At 38.7% G+C, this 25,805-nt stretch overlaps 1 protein-coding gene across 7 annotated transcripts in view; it reads right to left on the reverse strand.

Moving 5' to 3' along the window:
• The window catches only part of PLCB1 (phospholipase C beta 1), a 714,547-nt gene that overhangs the window by 175,490 nt on the left and 513,252 nt on the right, over positions 1–25,805 (reverse strand). For all 7 annotated transcript variants that reach the window (XM_027621223.2, XM_027621225.2, XM_027621224.2 and 4 more), the window contains exon 10: positions 1,687–1,833. In XM_027621223.2, coding sequence (XP_027477024.1) covers positions 1,687–1,833 — 147 coding nt within the window. The remainder of the gene's footprint in view (positions 1–1,686; positions 1,834–25,805) is intronic.

A 25,805-nucleotide genomic window follows, 5' to 3' on the forward strand; every position in this document is an offset into this window, starting at 1 on the left:
GGATGAACCAAACATGAATCCAGTTAGTTTTTGGCATGCGTCTCTCCCAGTAGATAATGTCAATTGAAACAAAATGGGCTGTGAGTAGCCTGAGAGCCACCAGTTTTTATGAAGAATGTACAAGTTGCACTTTGACTGACCAGAACTCAGACTATGTGGTTCTGATTAGATGCTCTCAGATTATATGGAAGCATCCTGAGACAGCCCACTCTTGCTGTCAGGAGGCTACTTTGGTTTCTCTGTCAAAGGGTCATTTTTATTCTAAGCTATTTTTTCACCAAGTGTGGGATACCAGGCCAATGTCTGATTTGATACCAATAAAACATACCTTTGTACTGGGATGAATGGATCTTCTTAAAGAATTTAGATGAAAGAACTGCTTATCTGCCATATAACCGAATCTGTGAGATTCTCTTGGACACCCCTGAATATACAGTGCCTGGATCTCCCTTGTCATTATGTTCCTAGCTTTGCAGGTCTACCCTGCAACACAAAACACATGCCCCTAGGCAAGGAGCCATGGGCACGTCTAAGCCTCTCCCAAGGCATGGGGGGCATCTACAACTTACACATACCAAATGAGACTTTGGTTGCATTGTGGGCCTTCAAATCTGGCTATCTTATATTAATTTGGGTAATGGAGTGTTGGAAGTAGGAGAGTGACATGGTTTTTTAAAAAGTCCTTTTTTTTTTTTTTTTTAATGTAGATTCTTTACAGGTCTTTTCAAGGCCGGTAATTAGAAATCTGCCATATAAAAGTATTCTGCAAGAAATGTATTTTGATTATAAAAACGTTTTTAGCTTTATTAAAATCTGTATTTACTAAAAATGTTAATTTTAAACTAAGTTGAGATGATATGTATGTATATATGGATTTTCATGTTTTTCTATTTATTTTTTTATTTATTTAAGATTTTATTTATTTGAGAGAGAGAGAGAGTGTGAGCAAGAGAGCACAAACGATAGAGCACAAGCAGGGGGAGGAGCAGAGGGAGAGGGAGAAGCATACTCCCCTCTGATCAGGGAGCCCATCGTGGGGGCTCCATCTGAGAACCCTGGGATCATGACCTGAGCCAAAGGCAGGTGCTTAACTGACTGAGCCACCCAGGCGCCCCTGCGTTTTTATTTAATAATCTGCTAAAAACCATGGCAATGCTCAATTTAGGATCACATTTGGAAGCACACTGTTGCTTTTTCCTCCATTATTATAGTATTTTTTTCCCTCCATTATTATAGTATTTACAACGAAGTATAGGTTGTCATTAAGGGTTAAATTTATTTACATCTGAAGCCCCATTCCACCTTGAACAAAATTAGCTATTTGCCTTGAACATAAGTTATGTATGTTTTAGTACTTTCCTGTATATAAACACAGTCCAAAGAACTAGGTAGTATTGCCAACGGCTTGAAGTTCACTGAAGAAATTCAGTTACACAAAAAGTCCATTGGCCCAAAGATACCAGATGTGATACATTTCAGAAGACTTAAAAACTGGGGAAGAGATATGTTGTGAAGAAGTGATATTGCCTCTTACAGGCAGAACCTCTGGTCCCAGAGCTCAGTTCTCAGAGGCATTTATAGGAAATGAAAGAAAACACGCCTTCCCTTCTGAACAACAGAAAGTAGAAGTTGGTGAAGTTTGGTGAGACTGGCTAAAGTCATTGTCAGAGAACTATGAATTCGTACCTGTGAGGTAGGTGTTGTGTGAGGAATTGATGAAATAGTGAGAAAGGGGCTGAGACATATCTTCATTTAAATCCAGTTTCTCAGGCGAAACGACTCCATTTTCTTCTCCACTCAGATAGCGCATAAAGCCATCCACTGATATCTGTCCTGGAGGAAATGAAGAGTTAAGAAGAATGTGAATGAGTCCATTCTATGGGTGGCTGGTATCATGCTGCTTGAACTTTTTTTTCCCAGAAAACTCTGGTGCATCCAAAGTAGAAGACCATAGCCACAGTTGCATTTTAACATGGATAATAATAGTCAAGGATTACGTTATTTCACAATTATCTCCCAATGCCACAGATACTGGAGAAAACTGTATTTACATGAACCTCACTGACATTCAGAGGATTTAAATACCTAACACCAATCTCTTGTTTTTAAATTAAAAATGGTTATCAACTTTATGGATGGACATCAAAATGTTATTAGTGCTTATCTCTGGGTAATACAATTAGGAGTGAATTTCCAAATTTTCTGTTTTGTATATATATTACTATTTTTTTCCTAAAGATTTTAGGAAAATCTATCTTTATCAGAGAGAGACAGCAAGAGAGAGCATGAGCAGGAGGAGGGTGAGGTGCAGAGGGAGAGGAAGAAGCAGAACCCCTGATGAGCAGGGAGCCCGACGCGGGGCTCTATCCCAGGACCCCGGGATCATGACATGAGCCGAAGTCAGACTCTTAACCGACAGAGCCACCCAGGCGCCCCTATATGTTCCTTTTATAATCAAAAAAGTTATTCATGAGTGGTTTTATTATTTAAAATCAAGCGGAAGTGTTTTCAGTTAATGATCTTTTTCTCTGAAACAGAAACTACAGATGACCACAAATGAGTCTGTCCTAGAAATAAAAAATCAAATGCTCATAAACAAGTAGGTCTTTAAATTTCTTATTTAGAATGACTTTACTTCAAATGGAAGAAGTATGACTCACACTTTAGGTTTACTTGGGTCCTATTTAGAATTTTTGCTTTTGTTGTAACCTTTCTGAAGTGACTAATGCTACATATTGAGATAATCCTTTATCTTTATCGCAGTAATCTTTATGGAATGCCCAGAGAGGCCATCCTCACTATTTTGATCCATTACCACAGTTTGTTTCTTCATCCTTAACAATCAGAGCCTCAAAAACCCCAGCACATTTGTGAGCAGTGGAGATGTTACTTGTAAACCCTGGAGGGTAGCATTTCTTTCTTCTTGTTGAAAGAGTTTTGTATTAACATAATAGTTTATATGTTCACTGATAAAATATTAGGCAATGAGATGAACAGAAAGGAAAACTAAAACTTTTCTAAACATGCCTAACTCTTTCTTCAGACCTAGGTGCTGTCACAATCTTGGTGTGTATGCTTCCAGGAAAAAAAAAAATGGGTGTGTGTGTGTAATTTTTTTTTATGAAGGTGCAATCATTTAGTAACTTTATTAGATTAACCTTAATTAGATTAGTAATCTTTGTATTAGCGGAACAATATATGATAAAAATTGTGATGTAATCTATAATATTTGTATTTTTTAAGATTTTATTTATATTTATTTGACAGAGAGACAGCGAGAGAGCGAACACAAGCAGGGGGAGTGGGAGAGGGAGAAGCAGGCTTCCCGCTGAGCAGGGAGCCCGATGTGGGGCTCGATCCCAGGACCCTGGGATCATGACCTGAGCCAAAGGCAGACGCTTAACAACTGAGCCACCCAGGTACCCCGATATAATATTTGTATTTTATATGTATAAGATATGTAACCATAGCAAGACTAAGTAATATTCCCTTATCATTAGACATTAAAGATGTTTCTAGTTTTTCACTAGTATAAATGACGTTGTTGAATACTGTGTTGGTTAAATTCTTTGTTCAAACTCTTAGTTATTTCCTTAGGATGAATTCCCAGGAATAAAACAGCTGGTTCAAAGACTATGCACATTTTTAAGGCTTTTAGTACATACAACCAACTTGCTTTCTGTTAAAGTTCTAGCAAGTTACTCTTTCATCAATGTTTTTTCCTTCTCTTCACCTCTATACCAAACTTGTAGGTAAAAACATGAGATATAATAATTCTAATTTTTATTGAACATTACTCTTGAATGATAAGAGGTGTGCCATCTGCAAGTGTCAAAGCTAGTATTGACTATTTACCACAGTATAAATCTTTATTTATTTATTTGAGAGAGCGTGAGGGGAGGGGCAGAGTGAGAAGAAGAGGAAGAGGCAGACTCTCTGCTGAGCGTGGAGCATGACGTGGGGCTCGATCCTGGGACCCCAAGATCACAGCCCAAGCCGAAATCAAGAGTCAGACACAATTGGCTGAGCCACACAGGCACTGCTGTAAATCTTTTCACATCCAATAAATTTCTCAAAATAACTGATGAATATTTTTCCCAATTCTGGAAATGTTAGAGCTAAATTGCCTTTAATATTTTCCAGGAATGAGTAAACCAAAAAAATAAATTTGGTCACTGGGTCTTGATGAGTGGAGCTGGGTTTTATAAAAAGAAAAATCTTCCTAAACAAGTGGAAATAAGAATAATAATTTGACTGTGAACTTCTTAAAAGTCAGCTCTAACATATACCTTGATAATTTCAATAATGACAAAAGGAAAAAGTGTTAAGAAGGTCTCATGCATTAGAAATAAGAAATGGGACATAAAGGTCCTCATACTGCTATGTTTGTGTGAAATTTTTTTAAAGATTTTATTTTTAAGTAATCTGTATACCCAATGTGGGGCTCAAACTCATACCCCCGAGATTAAGAGCCACATGCCCCAGTGACCAAAACCACTAGGCGCCCCTGTTTGTGTGAGTTTTTAATAGATGCCATAGTTTGTACCTCCAAATAAATCACCATCACCTAACAAAGTGATTGTTCTGAACACACTACCATTGATGAGAACTTTGGTTACTGAGCTTGAAGCCTTTGTTTTAAAATTCATTTATGGTGAAATGCATATATCCTGTCAGACTGGTTTCATTTTGGAAACAAACCAAAATCAATGCCACTTAGAGTCAAAGGTATTTCAACAGATGGCTTCAAAAACAATTTTGGAGTATACAACTCATTAGAAATAAAAAAAACTAATTTTTTCATAGTCTTCCTTTCTTCTGTGACACATCCATCTGAGCAGCTTCTCTAACTAGTGCCCATTCCTCCCTCCTTCTTTCCTTCTTGCGTCTCTCATTACCTTCCACTTTGCTACCGTCTTGTTTAACAAAGGTTCATTGAACATCTGCCATGTGATGAGTCCACAGAAAAATAAAGTACAGTGAATCACAGCTCACAATCTCATAGAAAATAAGATCATTCATGCCTTGCAAACCAGGTGTGAACTCCTCCAAAGCAGGGTGCACATTTATATCTTTGTCATCTCTGGAATCTACCACAGTGCTTTGTGCACAGTAGGTGTTAAATCAGTCCTCTTTTTTTTTTTTTGGCTGATTAGTGATTCAAAATAGGAAATAAATTCATTTCAAATTGGAAGATCCCAAGGAGAGCATCGTTTTGATTCTTTGATCTGATCAGGTCAAATCATATGAAATTGCTAATTTTGGCATTTTTAACCTATGCAAATGACAATTTCATCCAGCTCATTCTCTAACTCCAGTTATTTCTCAGAGGTCAGGCAGTAAAGACAAGTGTCTTTAGAGGCCAGCAAAGAAAAAGTAATGTGACTGATGGAATAATGTGCACATCAGGGAGCTGTGGAGTGTGGAAAACTCACAAGTGTATGCTCCTTCTGAAGGCACAGAACCGACAGCAATAAAATATTGTGGGACTAAACCAACTGTTTTTACAGTGCTGGTGACTCTCAGGCTGTCATGTCTGTTATCTTGCAGGAATAAATATCCTTTGGTCCGATCAGCAACTTTAGAGAGCAATTAGAACAAAACATGCCAATATGGTGAGGATGACTAATGTTAACTTCAGCATCAATGCTCGTTTATTGTGTCTAGTGCCTTCTGGGGACTTACATTGAGAAAAATTTGGAGCCACACTTACGATTAATTTTGATGTGTTTTATGGGTGCAGGACAGGGAAGTGGGGGGTGCATAAGCTATGTATTTGTTTTTCTCAAACGAGGATATTATAATTAAGGTCAAGTTATACTTTACAATATGCCAAAGAACATGTGTCACACTTATATTTAATTCATTAATGAGAAAACCAGGAAGATGACAAAACTATTTCAAAGAGGGCTCTGAGACACTAGGGCATACATCTGTGTGTCAGCACAGTATCCAAACAAAAACCCCCAAATCTATAAAAATATTGCTAAATTGAATATAAAGCTGGTTAATGTTCTATAGGTCAATTAAACATAACCTTTGTTTATCTTCCTACCTTTATTATTTCATAGGAGTTGATTTTAACATAATTTTTTAGTTTAGATTAAAATCAGTAAAAAAATAGTAAGAGTTGAGTGAGTCAGTATTTGTGAGGACTATTTATAATTAATTATATCAATTAATTAAAAAATCCCCAGTGAAGGAATCTACCTAACTTTGAATAAGAACAATGCAAGAGTTTGGAGGACAGTTCAGAATATGATTGCAGGCTGCAGGTGAGCAGCCACCTGGGAGCAACTTTTCAACCCCAAAGCTTGGCTTTGTTAATAAAGGAGCCAATATGCAAGGCTTTTGATGCATAAATGACTAGGCAGAGATATACCAAAGTCAAGAAAAGTCAATGTAATAGTAAGGAAAAGGAGTAGTAGGCTTGTAAGTCGTGAGGGTCAGGAGTACATTTGCAAAAATGCAGATTTTTTTTTGGCATAATGAATTGGCTTAAAAAATAGTTCTGACTGGCTTTGGGACAGAAAGCAGACTCTTAGAGAGTTTTCCTTTGTTGCATATAACCTACAGCTGGATTATTGCTATTGCTGTTGACTTAAATGTATCAGTCCTTCTTTCTCCATCAACACTGTACTGTTTTTGCAAAACTGCTTACATTTTTTTTCCTGGTCCACCGAGGAGCATAGAAAAATGAAAAATCTTAAAAAAAAAAAGAAAAATGAAAAATCTTGAGAATTAAGATAGGAAGCATTGCTTTTCTAAACAAATTAGTAACAGAGCAAGAAATCTAGCTTCCATTTCTGTCAGCGGTAACTGATCAGGGACAAATTCCTCAACCACAGGCTGGGTAAACTATATGGGCTCTTAAGTCTCTTCTCCCTCTAAACATCAGTGAGTTCAAGTAGTTTAATATATTAGGGATGATTACTACTAGCTAAATTAAAACAAACTGTCCCATATTAGGATGACATTAGGAAACATCAAACCACAACTAAAAGCAGTGCTACAATTATCTGGAATAAAATCAAGAAGAGAAGTCCAGAAGGATAAGACCAGCTTACAAAGACTACAAATAAAGCCCCTTACATATTTTCTTAAAAGAAGGCTGGTACGTTTCCAATTGGTCATGTCACTCATATAATGGCACCTACCAAAGTAGGAAAAATAGAACTCCCTTAAGGAGTAGGAAAACACTGCTCTATGACACTTTTCTGTTCAGAAGTTCTGGTGTTCTGGCGAGAAAGGAAACCGGGGAGGTAAGTGTGGAAAGATCTGACTTCAGTGGGGAGAAACGATCTTGAAAGAGATAAGAGAGGCAAGTGGCATGACAAAACGATGGTCCCCAAGGGCCATTCATATATCTCATAATTCTTCAGCAATATCTTTGCTGCAAAGAAACCGTCATGCAGTTGACAAATGCCATGGCCAGCAATGGTACCTCTGCCTCCTTCTGCTTCCCTCCCTCCCATGGGGCAGACAATGACTGAAACTCTTCTAGTGTCTTGAAATCCTGTTGTGACAAAATGAGACCTTCCAGGGATGCTTTAAAACCATGTGGTATGTCCAGTGACCCTCAGCTGGATTTATCTCATGCTTACAAGTGCATGCAAAGGCTCTTGTATATTCACGAGGTACGAGCTACTCTGATGCCTTCTCTAAACCTGGGGCCATCCCATGGCTTTTGGGAACAGTTAAGAGCAAGGAAGATCTGTGTCCACAAAAGGGAGCTCTGGAGACTAGAACAGAAGGATGGTCTATCAAGAGCTTGGTGGACTGGTTCTCTCACCTTCTCAGGTCCTGATCCCTTTATCTACTGGCTTCTAGAAAGCTAGATCAACAGAACTTTCTCCCTTGAACTCCTGTTCCAGGCATCTGAGAAAAGATGTTTCAGATCAAGTCTCTCCAGGAAGAACAAGAAATCTTGACCTTAACCTGCCCCTGAAGTTGGGGCACCCAACAAACATTTTTAGTGAGGGCCCAACTCTGTGTGTCAGCCTCCTGACCTTCAAGACTTAAAAAAACATAGCATGTACCATTCCTCTTTGATGCCCTTTGATGTGCAGTTCAGGTTTCTATTCAGTTAGGGTCATGTCCTAATGTACATGTCGCTAAAGAATTTGGAGTCTCATTTAGCAGACAAACTCACTAATTTCATGTTGGCAACATAAGCACCTTCTGGTCCAACTTATTTTGGTCCAGTTCTGCTCCATTTTCTCTTTTACCATTTTGCTGCCCAGGTCTGGCCGGAGATAGAGGAGAATTGGCTGATTTTAATTGCGGATGGACTGAATTTGGAAGGCAGGAGTAAGGAGAGGCTGAGTGTTGCCAGTTGGTGGAGTGGCAAAGGTGCAGTTAAGAAGCCACCCCACCGATTTGCTTCTGATGTACAGACACTAATGCAGGAGATGTCTAGGGGAAAACAATATGGTCCACAAGCAATAGGCAAGGGTTGTTTTCTAAATTTAGATCTCTTTCATAGCTGCTGTCCAGAACCACTTCTACTATGATGGATAGTAGAAACAAGCTCCCTCATTTCCCCTTGATTATAAGCAAATGCTTCCAAATCTTTTAGTTAATACTTTTGGTATTTACCCCTATATCTCAAAATAATATGTTTTGTAGTGCTAGTTTTTCACTTCCCACCACGGGAGATGAGGATATTGCTCTTTCTTCTCTCCCCCCACGGCATATGTACACATTCTTCTCACCCTTCTGAGATAGTTACATTGTAATTTAGTTAGGTCAGTATTTAGTGCTTACATTATCATGACTATGCATTCTATTCAGGGCTGAGTCACATAGTAAACCAACAATTATTTTTCTTTCCACGCACAATTTAAAATTTTCCCTGTAGTTGATAATTGTCTTGTTTTGTCATTTGCTTAATTTCTTTGCACATATCTCGAATCCAACTTCAAATGCTCCACAAGTTATCTAAAGCTCTTCGCAATATGTTCAAACACAACACATGTTCTCCCAGTTTAGTCTTTTTTGGAGTCTTATGACTTGAAGTTCTCTTATTTTTGTATACCATGTCTTCTGGTAGAAGACCCTGCTGAGCCTTTTCATTTTAGTGGCAGCTCATTTGTCAGTAGATTCCTGAGAAAGTGTTCATGAGTGTGAAATTTTTTGAGGCTTGTATGCCTAAAATGGCTTCATGACACGCACACTTGATTACTAGTTTAGCTGGGCATAATATTCTAGGTTGGAAAAAAATTTCTTTTAAATTTCTGTGGGAAAATTTGCTTCATTGTCTTTTAGCTTCTAGTGTGGCTATTGAGAGGTTTGAAGACTTACTGATTCATCCTCCTTAAAACAGTTATGTGGCCTATTTAAAAAAAATTGTTTATTTTCTCTTTCTGGAAATTTCTAGTTTCTTATTAAGTCCCAGTTTCCTGAAATTTTGCAACACTGTGCTTTGGTATAGGTTTATCTTTCTCTTCTGTGCTGGGCACTCTTTGACCCCTTTTAGTATGAAAGCTATTATCCTTTTATTTGAAGGATGTCATGAATTATCTTAATGATAATTACCTCTTTTCTCTCTGGAACGTTATTTGGGCAAATTTTGCATTTTGATATATCCTCTCTCCTATTTTTAATTTTATTTCTTTGTTCTACTTTCTGGGAGATTTCTTCAGCTTTTTTCCCAACACTTCTTTTAGTGTTTTGTTTCTCCTGCCTTTTTTTCAATATCTAAGAGACAGTTTGTGTTCTCTGACGTTTCTTTAAAAAATAGCATTGTGTTCTTTTTCAACAGTGCAATATGTTCTGTTATCTTTCTAAGTTTTTCTTCTCACTACATAATCTTTGTTTTGTCCAAAGTTAATATTTTCTTTATTTCTACTTTTTTTTAAAAGATCTTATTTATTTGAGAGAGAGAGAGAATGTGAGCGAGAGAGAGAGAGGGAGAAGGAGCAGGGGGAGGGGCAGTGGGAGAGGGAGAAGCAGACTCCCCGCTGAGCAGGGAGCCGGGCATGGGGCTCAATCCCAGGACTCCAGGATCATGACCTGAGCTGAAGGCAGAGCCTTAACTGACTGAGCCACCCAGGTACCCTTCCTTATTTCTACCTAAAAAAAAAAAAAAAAAGTTTTTCTCATATGTCTAGTAATTTTTAGTTTTCTGTTCATATTTCAAACTGGTAAACTAAAAAGTTTGATTGAATTTTTGAATGCATCTGGATAGCTGACTATAAACTGAAAATAAATTGTCATTGTAGAGGGATCAGTTTTTGTCTCTTTGGAGCAACCCCTAATGTCAGTATATTTAGGTCTTCCATCTTGGGCTGATCAGAGTTCTGAGAGAAGATATATTTAATCACTTGCCAGGAGAGTGCAGGCCTATAGGCCAGCATTCGAGGGCACATGGGGTAAGAAGGATGGAGGACTCAGCCCTCAGTATGTTTATGCATACATAAAATATGTAACTTTATCTCCTTGCTTTCAGTGTGGTAGCCCTGCCTTCACTTGGGACTGTGTCATCTTCAGACCCTCTGTATTCTTATCTCCAGAGAGTAAACCTTTAGTCTTTATCCAGGTGGGAGTTCTGACTATTCCTTAAACAATAGTCAATTAGTTTTCCTTATTTTAGGCTGTACCTCTAAACCCACTTCCAGATGAACCTAAGATCATAAATTTTTAAGACTTTTAAGGGTTCATGGAATAACTCACATTGGTCCCCAGCTTTTCACATGGCAGATCTATGATCAGTTTTGTTAAAACTGTTATAGCTGTAATTCAGCTGAATAGGGATCAAACCATTCTGAACACCTATGAACTCAACAGGAGATTGAAGAAGAGAGTAGCAACAACTCTCTGAACAGAGAAGCGGCCACTTACTGGAAGACATTTTTCCAAAGAAGACATCCAAATGGCCAACAGACACATGAAAAAGTGCTCAACATCGCTCGGCATCAGGGAAATCCAAATCAAAACCTCAATGAGATACCACCTCACACCAGTCAGAATGGCTATAGAATTAACAAGTCAGGAAACGACAGATGTTGGCGGGGATGGGGAGAAAGGGGAACCCTCCTACACTGTTGGTGGGAATGCAAGCTGGTGCAACCCCTCTGGAAAACAGTATGGAGGTTCCTCAAACAGTTGAAAATAGAGCAACCATACGATCCAACAATTGCACTACTGGGTATTTACCCCAAAGATACAAATGTAGGGATCCGAAGGGGTACATGCACCCCAATGTTTATAGCAGCAATGTCCACAATAGCCAAACTGTGGAAAGAGCCAAGATGTCCATCGACAGATGAATGGCTAAAGAAGATGTGGTATATATACACAATGGAATATTATGCAGCCATCAAAAGGAATGAGATCTTGCCATTTGCAACGACATGGATGGAACTGGAGGGTGTTATGCTGAGTGAAATAAGTCAATCAGAGAAAGACATGTATCATATGACCTCGCTGATATGAGGAATTTTTAACCTCAGGAAACAAACTGAGGGTTGCTGGAGTGGTGGGGGGTGGGAGGGATGGGGTGGCTGGGTGATAGACATTGGGGAGGGTATGTGCTATGGTGAGCACTGTGGATTGTGCAAGACTGTTGAATCACAGATCTGTACTTCTGAAACAAATAATGCAATATATGTTAAGAAAAAAAAAGAAGAAGAAGATAGCAGGAGGGGAAGAGTGAAGGGGAGTAAGTCGGAGGGGGAGACGAACCATGAGAGATGATGGACTCTGAAAAACAAACTGGGGTTTCTAGAGGGGAGGGGGGTGGGGGATGGGTTAGCCTGGTGATGGGTATTAAAGAGGGCATGTTCTGCATGGAGCACTGGGTGTTATGCACAAACAATGAATCATGGAACACCACATCAAAAATTAATGATGTAATGTATGGTGATTAACATAACAATAAAAAATAAATAAACCATCAAAAAAAAAACCTGTTATAGCTGTAAGCATATGGCTAGCTGCCAACATTGTGTAATTATTGTCTCTTAACCTGTTGTTTCCACCCTTGCCAGATTATGCCCTTAAAAAATATTTCCTTTAATGCAATTTTAGTTGAAGAGAATTTAATTTAGATGAATATATTCAGATCATCATATTTCTCCTGATATTCCATGATTTTTCTACTACACCGGACTGCAGAGTTTTTAAGTTTAAAAATTCAGATTTCACATTTATCGCTTGGTCCTATTATTTTTAGGTAAAATTGAGTCAGATGGGAAGAACTGAAGGTTTTCTGTCATAGACCTACTTTGGCTGGTCAGAGACTTCTCATGGGTCTCCTTGGTTTTCTTTTATTTATGTCTTTCTAGTGAAGAGTAAGCAGTGAGTAATATCTCATCACAGAGAGCACTAGATGGGTCATTTGTTGGCTAGGTTTTTCCCAGGTAGAGCATAGTCAGAGTCACAGAAGCAGTTTGAGCTCTCAGGTACATACCAGCAGGAAAGGTGCTTGGTCCCCTTGGTTTCTTTTGCCAACCTCACAAGGCTGCTGGTGTGGAACAGGTATGGGAGTGTAAGTAGGTGTCAATGTCCACACGTTTCTAAGGCAGTCATGACAGAGACAAGCTGGCCTTTCATTTTATGAGTACCGGTGAATTGTCCAACTCCCCTTACGGTGCTCCTGGGATGTGTCCCTCATGATTTCATTCAGTCAGAAGAAAACACATCCAGATTTAATTTGATTTAATGTAATTCTATTTCCCAAGTCTCTCATGTAAAATTACAATTTGAGTTCAAAGCACTACCTGAGAAATTATCTGATTAAATCTAAAAAAAAATATTTAAGGAGACTTCTGGAACTAAATTCTAAGGCAGCTGAAATAAATTGCACATTCAATTCTGGGGTAGTTGGGAGTATTTAACAGATGAGAGATTTCCTCTCTTCCTTTCCAAGTCCTCTCACCCTTCTCCAGTACACATGGCAACAAAATGTTCTAACTTTGCTTCAGGGAAGGGAGGGGTGGCGGAGAAGGGAGAACTAAAGGACATCTTTTCTTCCTGGTTCTGAGGGCACTCTTCACCTAAGACTTCATTGTCCCAAGTCTAGGGGAATATTCAGACAAGTATGATGTCTGGAAGTGAGAAGGCTGTGACTCCTTTCCCTGGAGATGTTCCAGAAAGTTCCAAGTTCTGATGTTCCCCAGTGGCCAGAAATGGCAGAACAGTTTTATTTTTATTCCTTCCCTCTGACTAGCTCCTGGCAGAAGCACTAATCAGACAGCATTAAATGTCTAAAGCCATCAAGAGACCAGAAGGAGAAGACTAGGATAACTCAGAAGAGGGCAAATCAATTCTTAAAACAATAGAAGAGGTGATTGTCGTTACAGTGCAATGACCAGTTACCCACCCTGTCAATACCCTCTCTTAGCTTCTTTGTTCAGCTCTGGTAGAATTTCTTTTTAAATTCACAAGAAAGAAGTATATCTGAAATAAATTCATAGGCCCTCATCTTCTACCTATAAGCTTATGAAAGGGACTTTTGATAAGGTCAGGTAACACAAGCTAATGTTCTTCTGTGCACCGAGACAGCTGAGCCTGGTGGTGAGTCCTCAGCCCCATACTTTCTCAAGATACTTTTTAGGAGCTGCATGACCAGGGGAAGAAAAAAGTACAGCAGGGCATGCTCAAAAGCTGATCTCTAAATAGAATTCATGGCACATTACTAAGGTGCCATGAAAGTCCCACTGTCAGGCTCTTTTCTGTTGAGTTTGTGTTTTTTACCAGGATGGTTACCTTGGCAATGACCCCATCATGGCATCAAAGCACTGCCATGGAACTTTTCCTGAGCTAGTCCTAAAAGCAGATGGAAGGTGGTGACAGCAAAGGGCTCAAGAACAAAATTATGCCATGGAGCTTCAAGGAAAGAAAATGTAATGGCTGTATTTACAAACACAGTTTTTTTTTTTTTTTACTAATGGATTCTGACTTGAAAGGAAATATTTTATATAAGTGCAAGCAGGATATGGAAGGAAGAAAGAGAACCAGCCTTTGAAGAGCTTCTTGAATTGAATCTATTTCCAGCATATTATTTCACAAAACTTTCTATACTGTTTAGTGTATGCAAATATTAACTCATTTCATCCTCATGATAACTCTATGAAGTGGGTAATACTTTTATGCCTAATTTATCAATGAGAAACCTGAGGCACATAGCTTGCCTAATGTCACACAGCTTACAAGTGGTTAAAATGGGATTGGAACCCAGGTAGTCAGGCTTTGCGTTCCATGCTATTAACAACTATGCTATCCTGCTGTAGAAGACACAATACATAATCTGGGAGAAGGTAAATAATGACAATAATAATCACCATTATCAGCATCATCATTGGAGAAGGAGCAACCCTCACTTGAGCACTGACCATGTGCTAGACACAGAAATCCTATGAGAAAAATCCCATCCCATTTTCAGTTGAACAAACTGAAGCTTAGAGAGGTAAGTAGCTTGTTTGAGGTCACAGGGATACACAGCGTGAGTGCTGGATCTGGAGCCGATGGTGGGGCAATGGAGAGAGACAGATGGTGGTGAGTACGACTGATGTTGTTTATCCACATAACTTTCCCAGCACTGGCCTGGATGAGGGACACAGATGATGAAAAGGAGAGGGTCTTGCCTCCGTGGCAGTTAGCTTTAATCTGGACACCCTTGGATTAGTCCTATAAATAGCCCTGAATGTGACCAAGGAAGAGTGTTTTTTTTTCTTCCATGATTTACTTATCTCTCTAAAACGTGTGACTTTAATCTGTTAAAAGAAGCTGGGCTCAGGCAGGACAAGTGACCCATGTGGCAGAGGTGGGAGGATTAGCTCTTTGATTCGGATTTGTCTATCAAGGTCTAAAATTCTTTTCCAGACTTCATTTACATTCCAATCTCTGCAAGTGATTTAAAGGTGTCCTCTAGCATTTTTATTCTCCAATTCATGAGTCTAACTTTAAGGAAGAAAAATAAAATACAGCAGGAAACTTGTGAAGCCAATGCGAGGACCAGAGAAATACTAAACAGAAGATGTGACATTATTTTGTGGGTTAGGCAAAAATTAAATAAATAAATAAATAAATAAATAAATAACATACAGGTTAGCTTAAAAAAAATAAAAATAGCCAAACACATGCAAATAACATCTTTCACAGCCCACAGGCACAGAGAAATTTCTACAAATTCAGTCTTGGAAGACAGATGGCCTATAAATTCACACAAAGTCATTGCATAGAGGAGATGGGCAAACTGGACAATATGTCTGACAGCTAGCATGGCCACCAGCCTCATTCTGTGGAGCCAAATGCCAATTAGGCAGGATCTGGCCCTCAAATGCTCGGATGTCACTGGGATTAGGTGGTTGAGAATCCATTCTTCATTATTCAATCCCCACTCCTCATGTCATGATACCAGAGCATGTTGGAATGCTACTGGTCCAATGGCTTAACACCTCCCAAATCACTTCCAAGCACAGCACAGAAAAGCTATTCCCTTGGCTCATGTCGCATGACTTCTGCGAGGCCAGCTCAGAGAAAGTAAGTGCAGATGGCTTGACCATCCCATGGCTCACCGAAATCTATTTGTCTGCTTTCAGAAGTCATCTATGAGATGTCCCCTTTTCAAGAAACTTTACTTGGGCACAAACTTTCCTATGACACTTGCCAACTAACTGTGCTTTTGTAGAGTATGTGAACTTGGCCGATTTCTTTATCTGTTTATTTTTCAACCCTGGAGTCCATGTTACAGACTCTTCTTCCATCTCCATTGCAAATCTGTTCTATTGCCATAAGTATATACAAATACAAGTCCACAATATTGTGTGATAATGTCCACGGAATGACCACATGCTCGTCTCAAAAGCCTCTGCAGATGAACCTCTCACCCAGCTGTCATGGCTTTCTGTGTCCTTGAAGTTTCCCTTGCACTCAGTTGAACTTGTTGGTGTGGTTTGTGTGAAAGTTCTTAATGATAACACCTAACTTTGAGTTAACACTTTTCCTTTATCAAAATGTTCTCACATCTGCGAGTTTATTTACTCCTCACTGTTCTGTTTGGTAAGTAAGACAAAGTTTTAGTATTTAACATGACAGATAAACAAACAAGCTCTTCCCAATGAGATTAAACAGTCCTTTAAAATGGATGTGGCAAGGTAAGGACAGAATCCATCTAAGAATCTTAATCTCTTTGTTTGTTTTTGTTTGTTTGTTTTACAGAACTGTACTGTAATTATTGAAAAAAAAAATCCCCGAACAAGTGGACCGACACAGTTCAAACCCGTGTTTTTCAAGGGTCAACTGTATATATCTTCTTTACACTAGAACCTTGAGCTCTTAAACACAGGCTTGGAGTCTTTACATCAGAGTTGTGTAAGTACTGATATATTGTTAAGGATTAGAGGTTCTCAGAGGGATGGGAACAGTTTGTTGCATTTATTAGTGCACTGTCATATTGCTCCATCAGAGGAGACCCTTTACAATGGTTCCTGACCATAAGGCAAAGGAGACAAAATGTTCTGGATTCATAACCAGAATGTTATGTTCCATGGTCAGACTCAACATTGGCTTTCTAAGTGCCAGGACCAAACCTTACTTTCATTTATATCTTCCAGTGTCTAGCATAAAGGCAGACCCAGAATATGTGCTCGCTAATGGTTTCTGATGAGCTCCTTGGAGGATATTATCTCTTAGTGCTTTAAATGTCTCAGCAGTCCTGAAATACAGCTCGAATGTCACTTTCCTCTTCAAAAGGCTTCCCTTCTTAAAGCAATTTCCAATGCTCCCTAGAACCTAAATAAATAAGGTTCCCTTCCCTCCAAGTTTCCCTAGCACACAAAGGACACTTAACAGATACTGGGTAAATGAATGGAAGTATATTACCTTCTATCTTGTATTATAGTTATTTGTATATCTCATTTCCCCTCCAAGTTATAGTCTCCTTAAGGGAGACTTTATCTTGATTTTGTTCCATTTCTTTGTAGTTCTTAAGCCAGGTGGGAAATACATGCTTGTTAGATTAAAATGTCCATGCAATTAAGTGAAGTATGTGTTAGAATAAAGAAAAGAGTTCAGTGAGCATCAGGTACCTTGGAGGAGTTCTCCTTTGAGATGTGGAGGGGGCTGGAAGTGCCTGAGGATTAACGCTTCCTAAAAGCATCTGCAGTGACTATGGTTGGGAAACTTCTAGAATTCACCCCCGGACTGAGCTCCAGTTACACACATGGATAACTCACTTGTTTCACAACCTTATTAGCTGCCTTCCCTTCCTTATTCTCACTTTCTATTGGATCATCTCTCAAACTCTTTGTACTTGAATTCTCCCAGAGTTGGCTCCTGGGAGAACCCAAGCAAAGACAAATAGAGACATTAGTAAAAAGCATCTTTTTTATTTTCTACATGTAAGGTAGAGTGTTAGGTGAGAAGGTTGATTTTGTCTATCATCCTCAGTTAAGGCTTCATCTTAAAACAATGTTCTCTCTACTCTGTTTTGCCTTCACACTGGAGTCCTCGAGACCAGGGTGCTTCAGAGTTAAGAGATAGTTCCTGGAATCTCTATAATGAATTAATGAAATTATTGGCCATTCTCAGCTTCCTGACATTATTTCCCTATGGCTGTGGCACATTACTCAGCTGGTAAGTGTTAGGGTAAATGGTCCGCATCTCACCTCATCTGGGTTCCTTGTAGACACGGTTTGTTTTCCTTGGAGTTGGTTCACTCTGCATTTGATCTCTTTCTCTCTCACTGATTTGGTGCAAGATCAACTATTAACCATAGCAGACTATGGGTATTGCAGATGTTGTGTGTGTGTGTGTGTGTGTGTGTGTGTGTGTGTGTGTGTGTGTGAGACATTGAGGCCTTTCTCCAGGACAGTGGACCTGCCAGGGTGTTCCTTTTTTTTTTTTTAAAGATTTTTATTTATTTGACAGAGAGAGAGACAGCGAGAAAGGGAACACAAGCAGGGGGAGTGGGAGAGGGAGAAGCAGGCTTCCCGCTGAGCAGAGAGCCCAACGTGGGGCTCGATCCCAGGACCCCTGGGATCATGACCTGAGCCGAAGGCAGACGCTTAATGACTGAGCCACCCAGCCGCCCCCAGGCTTTTCCTTTTAACTGAGACATAGTCCCCTGCTGAGAAGGGGAAAGGTGTCATAGTCAGCAACTGGTGATGTCATGTTCTGATGGAAGGTTACATCTGGGGAAAGTAGCCATTATCTGCTTTGTCCCGACAGTTCTCAGATGAAATGGCAAAGCACCTGGGGAAGGAACAGTCAGCTGAGGGAAAGAGGTTTTAACAAAACTCAGCAGTCTGGGGTGGATTCAGCTATGAAGCTCACTTCTCCACACCTTGGAACTGGCATTCCACTTATTCTTTTACTATTTATATTTTTCCTGACTGGTTGTTTTCTGAACAAAGGCCACTTCAGCTGTGAATGGACATGGCTGTGACTTTCTGGCTAGAGCTGTGCTTCTTGGCAGATACTGAGGTCACTGAAAGAAAGTCTGGAGGAGGAAAAAAAAACCCAGGCCTCCTGGGCCAGACATATGTCTCTCCTCAAGCTTTCGCCTTCTGGGAAAAGAGGAAATGCAATCAAAGAAGGGAAAAGGGAAGCAAGTTACCAAGTCAACTAATGAACAATGGACTCATAATGGCTATCTTGAAACAATTTTTTTCCCCCCATTTTAGCCACTCTGAAATACAGAGAAGTCTATGAACATATGAAACAGAGTCAAGTGGAGCTTGGAATATACTCACAGATGATAATGTCATTCTTCTTTGACCTTCCACAGAGGCTGGAAAGTCAATAGGTGGAGTTTATATGGGATCTTAATCAATAAATACTAGAGTGGTTTTTCAGCCACTTTCCCAGTGTAGTAACTTAATTAAGGCATGAAAAGAACTGGCTACGTCATCCAGTTTGCATCTGCCTTTGTCTTTTGGGAAGAAAATCTATTTCGTTTGAGTTGCCTCTGTACATTCATTTCAATTCTTTTATCTTCTTGTACTGCTACACAGGTAATCTCTATAAGAATATGTAAATGGATGCATCTTAATTGTGAAGCAGATCTTTAAACCAGTCAGTATGTCCTCCAGATGAGTGTTTTTTAAAGTGAGCATCCTGAATCTCCTGGGGTTTTGCCAAAAGTGCCTGCAGAGAATGAGGTGGAGAAGGAGTCAGCTACATGCCAGGCTCCCCCTCTCTTCAACCAAAAGAGTCCTTTGAAAGGTTTTTCCTACACATTGGCCTTTCCAATGAGACTTTCTTAGAGGAAACAAACACAAATAAAATAGGTGATATCAAGGACAGGTTTGAAAATGACTTTTTGTGAATGTCAACTTCTAAAGAATTGATTTGTATCTCTTTTCTCAGTAAGTCCAGATGGAGGGCCCCAAGTGGGGGTCTGGAGTAAGAGGGAAGACTGGGGCACAGAAAATATGGTCCCAGTTTTGATGTTGTCACTTCCTTAGCTGCCTCTTCGGAGAGTTTGGGCTAAATGGCTAGGTGCCTTGTAGACAGGAGAGCCCATGATTTGAGGCCACTGGCCATGAGCTATGGGACTGCCTCTTTCCATGTTTTTTCTCTCAATGCTCACTTCTGATTCTGTTACGGCCATGTAGGAAAAGTGCTTATCTTAGTTTGGGTTCTTTTAGAAGTAGGCTTTGAGACAAGGATTTGAGTGCCAGTAACATGTTTGGGAGGCAACCCCAGGAAATAACAGTAGAGGAATACAGAAATGAGAAGGGAAGGAAAGGTGCCTAGTAAAGGGAACATTATCTAGCAAGTTACAGTTGTGAGCAACTCTAGGGAAAGTCCTAGATTGTAGTGGAGCTGTTGACTGTGTTGGAACAATGAGTGCCAAGGAACGTGGGAAGAGCCCCTAGGTCTGCTAGTCTTGGTATCATCCCATTTTACAGATGAGGAATCTGAAGCTCAGGCAAGTCATTTGCCTGAGGTTAACTGGCTTAACCATTAACACTTTTCCTCTTCCTTTAATTATAGCATGTTTGATTTCTTAAGGATAAACAAGCAGACATTAATAAAAATAATCGTGTTTTTTTATAACTTCTACCTCCTAACCAGAAATGGTGCTGGGAAATTAATGATTTTTTAAAAAATCTACTGGGAAAATTAAATGACGAAGTTAAGTAGTAAAATTCCAGTGTAAATCTTCACATTTTTAACTATAACTCCATTTGAATAAAAATATTTATAAAAGAATTGATTGAGTCAGAAACGAACATTTGTGCACACATAGGACTGGCCATATATTTTCAGTCTTCATCATCAAATGATTCTAATTTCCTACTAATTGCAATAAGTTAAATAAGCCTCTCAGCCAGAGACAGCAACATTCAGGAATGCCTTGGCCCAGTGCCGTGAATCACACTTCCAGTTCCATAAATGATGTGAAATAAGGTTTTGTGGGCAGCAATAAATACATGCAACCTTCCTATCATGAGCAACTTACTTAATTCTCCCAGCAACTCTCTCAGGGAATTTTTTTTCAAAAAATGAGAAAACGAAGGGGTGGGACAGGTCAAAGAAGTTAAATGGCTTCCTAAGGTGAAGTAAACAGTGGGGATGAATTGTTGATTTCTGACCCAGGTTTAGTGGGATCAACTGTTTTTATCTGCCTGGGGAGGCCATTGTTGCTCCTTCTGGGAAGCACATCCGAACTGAATTTCAGGGGACCATCTCCCTGCCACTGTCAGTCTAAACCACATGGTTTAGGTAGTGGGCCTCCTCACTGGCTCTAGGGAGAGTCATGTGACCTAAGTCTGTCCACTTATTACTTCTGTTCTCCAGGCCACAGCGATCGTCTTTCAGCAGTGGCCTTGTGTGACTCAAGCCAGGCTTGGGTCTCTGGTATTTTTGATAGAAATATGAGTAAAAATAATGTCAGTATTGGAGCTGCTGGTGGCTTTCTTGTTACATTAGGAGAGTCTGTCCAAGCCAGTATATTACACCCAGTACAGAGAAAATGATTGGAGATGAAGAAAGACAATTCTTGATGACATCATTTGAGCCCCTGGATATAGTTAGGCCTGGAATCATTAATACCTTGCAGTATAAACGCTGACAGTGTTGTTGTTTTTAAATTTTATTTTTTGTAATGGAAGTGCCTGACTTAAGCTCTGATTGCTGAGGCATCCATTCCAAAAAGGCACCCACTTCAAAGACAACTATCCTGAATAAACCCATTGCTAGCCACATGGCTAGATAGGGAGCCAGGCCTCCTCCCCACACTGAGACTCTTTTGATTTAAAAAGTTTGGTTTACTTCAATAACTGGCCATTTGGGCCACTCATCTTCTCTCTTCCTGCTCTTATGTTTTTATGTTTCACCAATAAAGAGTGATTCCATGAAACCCTAAACACGCACCCGCAAAACCCTATAAAAACAGAACCTAGGCTTGTGAGCATATTCCCTTTCTCTTTCTCTCTCTACAAGTGACCTCGCTGTGTGACTCCAGGTGCGCTGAGTAGTTTCCAGGTCTTATAAGTAATAAACATCTATTTTTTTCCAAGTTACATGGTGGTTGATGAAGGGCATCTTGCAATCATAATAAGAACCACAAGGGTTGGTCTAACAACATTGGTTATTGATAAGCTGAGACCAATACAAAACACTCCCTTTTTGCTCATAAGCAACCAATAAATTTCTTTCTGTGCTTCAGTTTGAATTAAGCTTCTGTCATTTTTCTCCTGAAGGAGTATCACCTAATAGTACAGTTGGCAAGACTCTCAAGTCCAGTGCTTCCTTTAGCACACTGTGTCTTGCCATTGACAATAATGGTATAATATATTTCAATTGTATAAGTATTTAAAATATATATCTTGAAAAAGCGATAGGTTTTTTTCTACTGATGTAATCATTAGCGTAGGTCTATTTGAAGCAAAAATGCTTGCTATACCTCAACTTCTATTTGCTTTGCTTAAAACCAAAACAATTTGCTATTGTATTTTGAGTTCATTTCAACTATTTATTAATTCAGTGAGTACTGATCAAATACTAAAAGAGATGATATAGTTTCATTTTGGTGATTTAATTGCAACAAAGTGGGGAAGCTTTTGTACAACACACCTCATAAAAATTTAAGAGGAAGGACTGATGAAAAAAAGGAACATAGCTTGAAACATCTGCTAATATCATAATCTGCTATATTAATTCAATTGCTTAACAAATCCTCATGAACACCTGCTCTTCACAGAAAAATAAAAATATGATCAGACTCAAATGTTTTCTCTGGGTTTGGTTTTTTAAAAATGAATTTTGGCCTTCTTTTTCAGCCAGAACAGTTCAATCTAATCTGTAGTCTGTTACCTAAGGCATCAATTTATTCTTTTTCATGCTAATTTTACTCATTGCCTTCCTTCTCAAAGGTGTAAGTAATTAAAAAAACCAAACAAACTCTGTTTGGGAGACATTAGTCTTCAAACTGACGTTCAGGACCGTTTGGTTTGGAGGAGGCCGGGGTCATCGTGTATTTCTGTGTTAAACATGGTTTAGCATTACGCATTTTTTTCCAGTGCAAACAACATGATGCACCAAAGCATTTTGCAATGTGTGATTTTTCAATCATAAAAATAAAACCAAACTCCATTGAGAATAGTATTTTCTGCAACAAGATTCAAACTTTTTCTTTGTGGAGCCCAAACATGTGCACATTTGGCCCTTACACTGCACAGAAACCCTGTGATTATTTATAACCAATACATACAGCTTCAGAAACAGAAATTCCAGCATGGAAATGTGGCCAACCTGCCAATGACAGCTGGCCCACAAAGCATCAAAGTCTATCATCCCTTCTGGATTTTCATTTCACACGTCTATGTTTAGTTGACTAACCTATGGTCAGTTTAAGCATTTAGGCATTTGGCCATATTGAAAAATTTTCATTTAATTTTAGATTACTTCCTATGTAAAAATTATGTAAAGTGCATATGAAAACTAAACATTAGCATATGGCAACTTTGTGTAGTTTGTTTAACACCTACTTTAAAAAATAACTTTCTTGATATCAGAGGATTTAGTTAGATTATTAAATATGTACAATATGGATGTATCTTATTCTTAGCATTTTATAACAAATAGAGGCAATATGGAAGTATCTTTTTCAGATAACTGAAATTGAATTCGTGGGTCAATATAACCAATGCTTGTGCACACTTGAGGAACTAGTCAAAATGAAAGTAACAGAAAAAATTATGTAATATACTGATTTCTATCTTATTCTTATTTATTCTAAGTATACTTATTAATATAAGAATATTACACTGTAATATACTTATTATATCCTACTAGTAGCCTACTTATTTCCTTTTGTGTTTATTAATCAAAATGTATTAACTAGTTGGCTGAAAGTTAAAAACTCTGCTTTTTCAAAGAGCATCTTGGTATGAGACCTCAGGTAAGTCATTTGACCTCAAAATTTTGGTTTGCTTCTTGAAGCATGAAGCAGGAAACCACGGCTTGATGCCATCTGTCAAGTGTCTAGAGATTTCTGTATCAGATGGGAAGATGGACTCCTATGATACTCTCTGAGATCCCTTTCAAATCAGGACCCTAAGCAAATCTGTCATCTGGGAGGAGATACAAAAATCTTTGAAATTTATTTCAAAGTTTAGAGAGAATCACATGTTCTTCACATAAAGGGGATCCATTGTAGCTAAAACTAAACTTGAAAAATTGAAACCCAGGGCCTGGCTACACATCCTTTAAAAGAGCCAAAGAAAGTTTTGCTTAGATAATCAATCCTCTATTTTTATTTCCATAGTAGTTTCTTAAACATAGTGGTACCCACGTGTTCATTAACCTGACAGATTGATGCATATTTCAGGAATACCTGTATTTTATACCCATGAGAAGCTCCTGTAATTGGCATAGGTCAGTGATTTGGATTTTCTCATGTACTTTCTGTCTTGTGTAATATAAAATGCAAAGTATTCATTCTAGCTTTGTAACCTCTTTGTTCTAAGCAAAGTCATCCAATAAAGATTCCACCAGTTTTCAGTTTTGAAAAAAAAAGAAATTTTGGTTTGCTTCTCTACAAAATGATAATGTACATTTTGAAAGTCACATAATGAATGAAAGCTAATTTCCTTGCAAATCCATACCAGTTGTCATATTGAAATTAAAGAATACTTTCTTAAATTGTACTTTGTTTGATTTTACTTGTAGTTATATTATAATTAGAGAAGATACAAAAGAGAGTTTTTGAAAAAATCCTAAAGTCAAACATCAAATGTGAACAACAAAACCAAATTCAAAAACTGATTTTCATCTTTGGATAAAAAAATTATTAAAACTCATAATTACTAGCGAATTGAGGTTTAACTCAGCAATTTCTTAGTCCTACAAAGGAAGATTTCAAAATCATTATCCTTTTGACAATGAAATAACAGTCAACACAATAAAGCACTTTTCTTTAGTATCTTTGCTCACATAAACAGACCCAAAGCAGCAAACAAAATGACTCTCAAGTTCATTTTCTTTCAAGAGTTTTTGGGTTAAGAAATGAAATCTGTGATTTAAAAAAAATCACATCAGGGCCAACATGGAGGCTTATCATCAGTATCATATTAAGTTGTAGAAAAATAAATGAAATTGGTATTTTATTTTATTTATTTAATTTTTTAAAAGATTATATTTATTTATTTGAGAGAGAGAGAGAGAGCGAGAGAGAGCATAAGCCAAAGCGAGAGGCAGAGGGAGAAGCAGACTCCCTGCTGAGCAGGGAGCCCAATGCGGGACTCAACCTCAGGACCCTGGGATCATGACCTGAACTGAAGGAAGACGCTAAACCGACTGAGCCACGCAGGCGCCCCTGAAATTGGTATTCTAAATGTACCTGAAATTTGTGTGCCTGCTGTGATTATGAAATTCATATCTAGTATATCTGTAAGATGGCATTAAATAAATTTGCAAATGCTAAGAGATATCATCTTAATTTCCATTAGAATCAAAATAGGTTCTGCCAGGGTTATAGAGGGTTACAATAATGTGTCACAAATTTCTCTCTTTGTATCCTCTAGTGCCTTCAGGTGGTCAGAGTATGATGGATAGAGGTGTTATACGCAGGCTGAGGCATGGACCGTCCACAGTGTGGCGTGAAAAGTGGAGGGAGGGGCAAAGTTTAGGCTCTGAAGTGCCTCACTGGTTTCACAAAAGCTATTTGTTTCCTTTGTGTCATGGGCTGTTTTTAGAGGTCTTGTTGGATTTGTTATAACACTGTGTTAGTTATTTTTGGTGAAGTTCAGATTTCAAGTTGCCCCAGTGAAATCTGCAAGGAGTTACTCCCTGCATCACGCTAAGAAGAAATACCATGTCCGTGGCGCTGGGGACGGAAGGGTGTCAGGGGGGTGGGCCCGACAATGGCAACACACACCATTGGGTCGTCCATTTCCTTTGACTGACCTCACCTCTACGGCAGCAATAAGGATGATGCTGACAGCAAAGGCAAAGCCCTTGACCATGAAAATGAATAAAATCCAAAAAATTTAATCTGTAAGTTTCCAACTAAAAACATGTATGATAAAGTCAATGGTAATATTTTACTTTTATACTTAATAGATTCTTTTTTTTTTCATTTAGACGACTGGTTCCAGAATAACACACAATTTATTTTTTCTTAATGATTGGTTAGTTGCACTTTATTTTCCTCCCTGTGTAATATCTAGGCAATTTACAATAACATCAGTGATAAGACACCAGTTTTCTCAATGAAGATATTTCAGTCCAGGTGAGACATGGTCTTAGTAGTAAAGAGGAAGCTGAAGAGCCAATTCAGGGACGTGATGCCATGTATGATTGAAAACTTCTAGCAAGTAAATCATCATGATCTTATTTTAGCAATTCAT

Source organism: Zalophus californianus, chromosome 8, assembly GCF_009762305.2.
Source record: "Zalophus californianus isolate mZalCal1 chromosome 8, mZalCal1.pri.v2, whole genome shotgun sequence".
Classification (NCBI taxonomy): Eukaryota; Metazoa; Chordata; class Mammalia; order Carnivora; family Otariidae; genus Zalophus; species Zalophus californianus.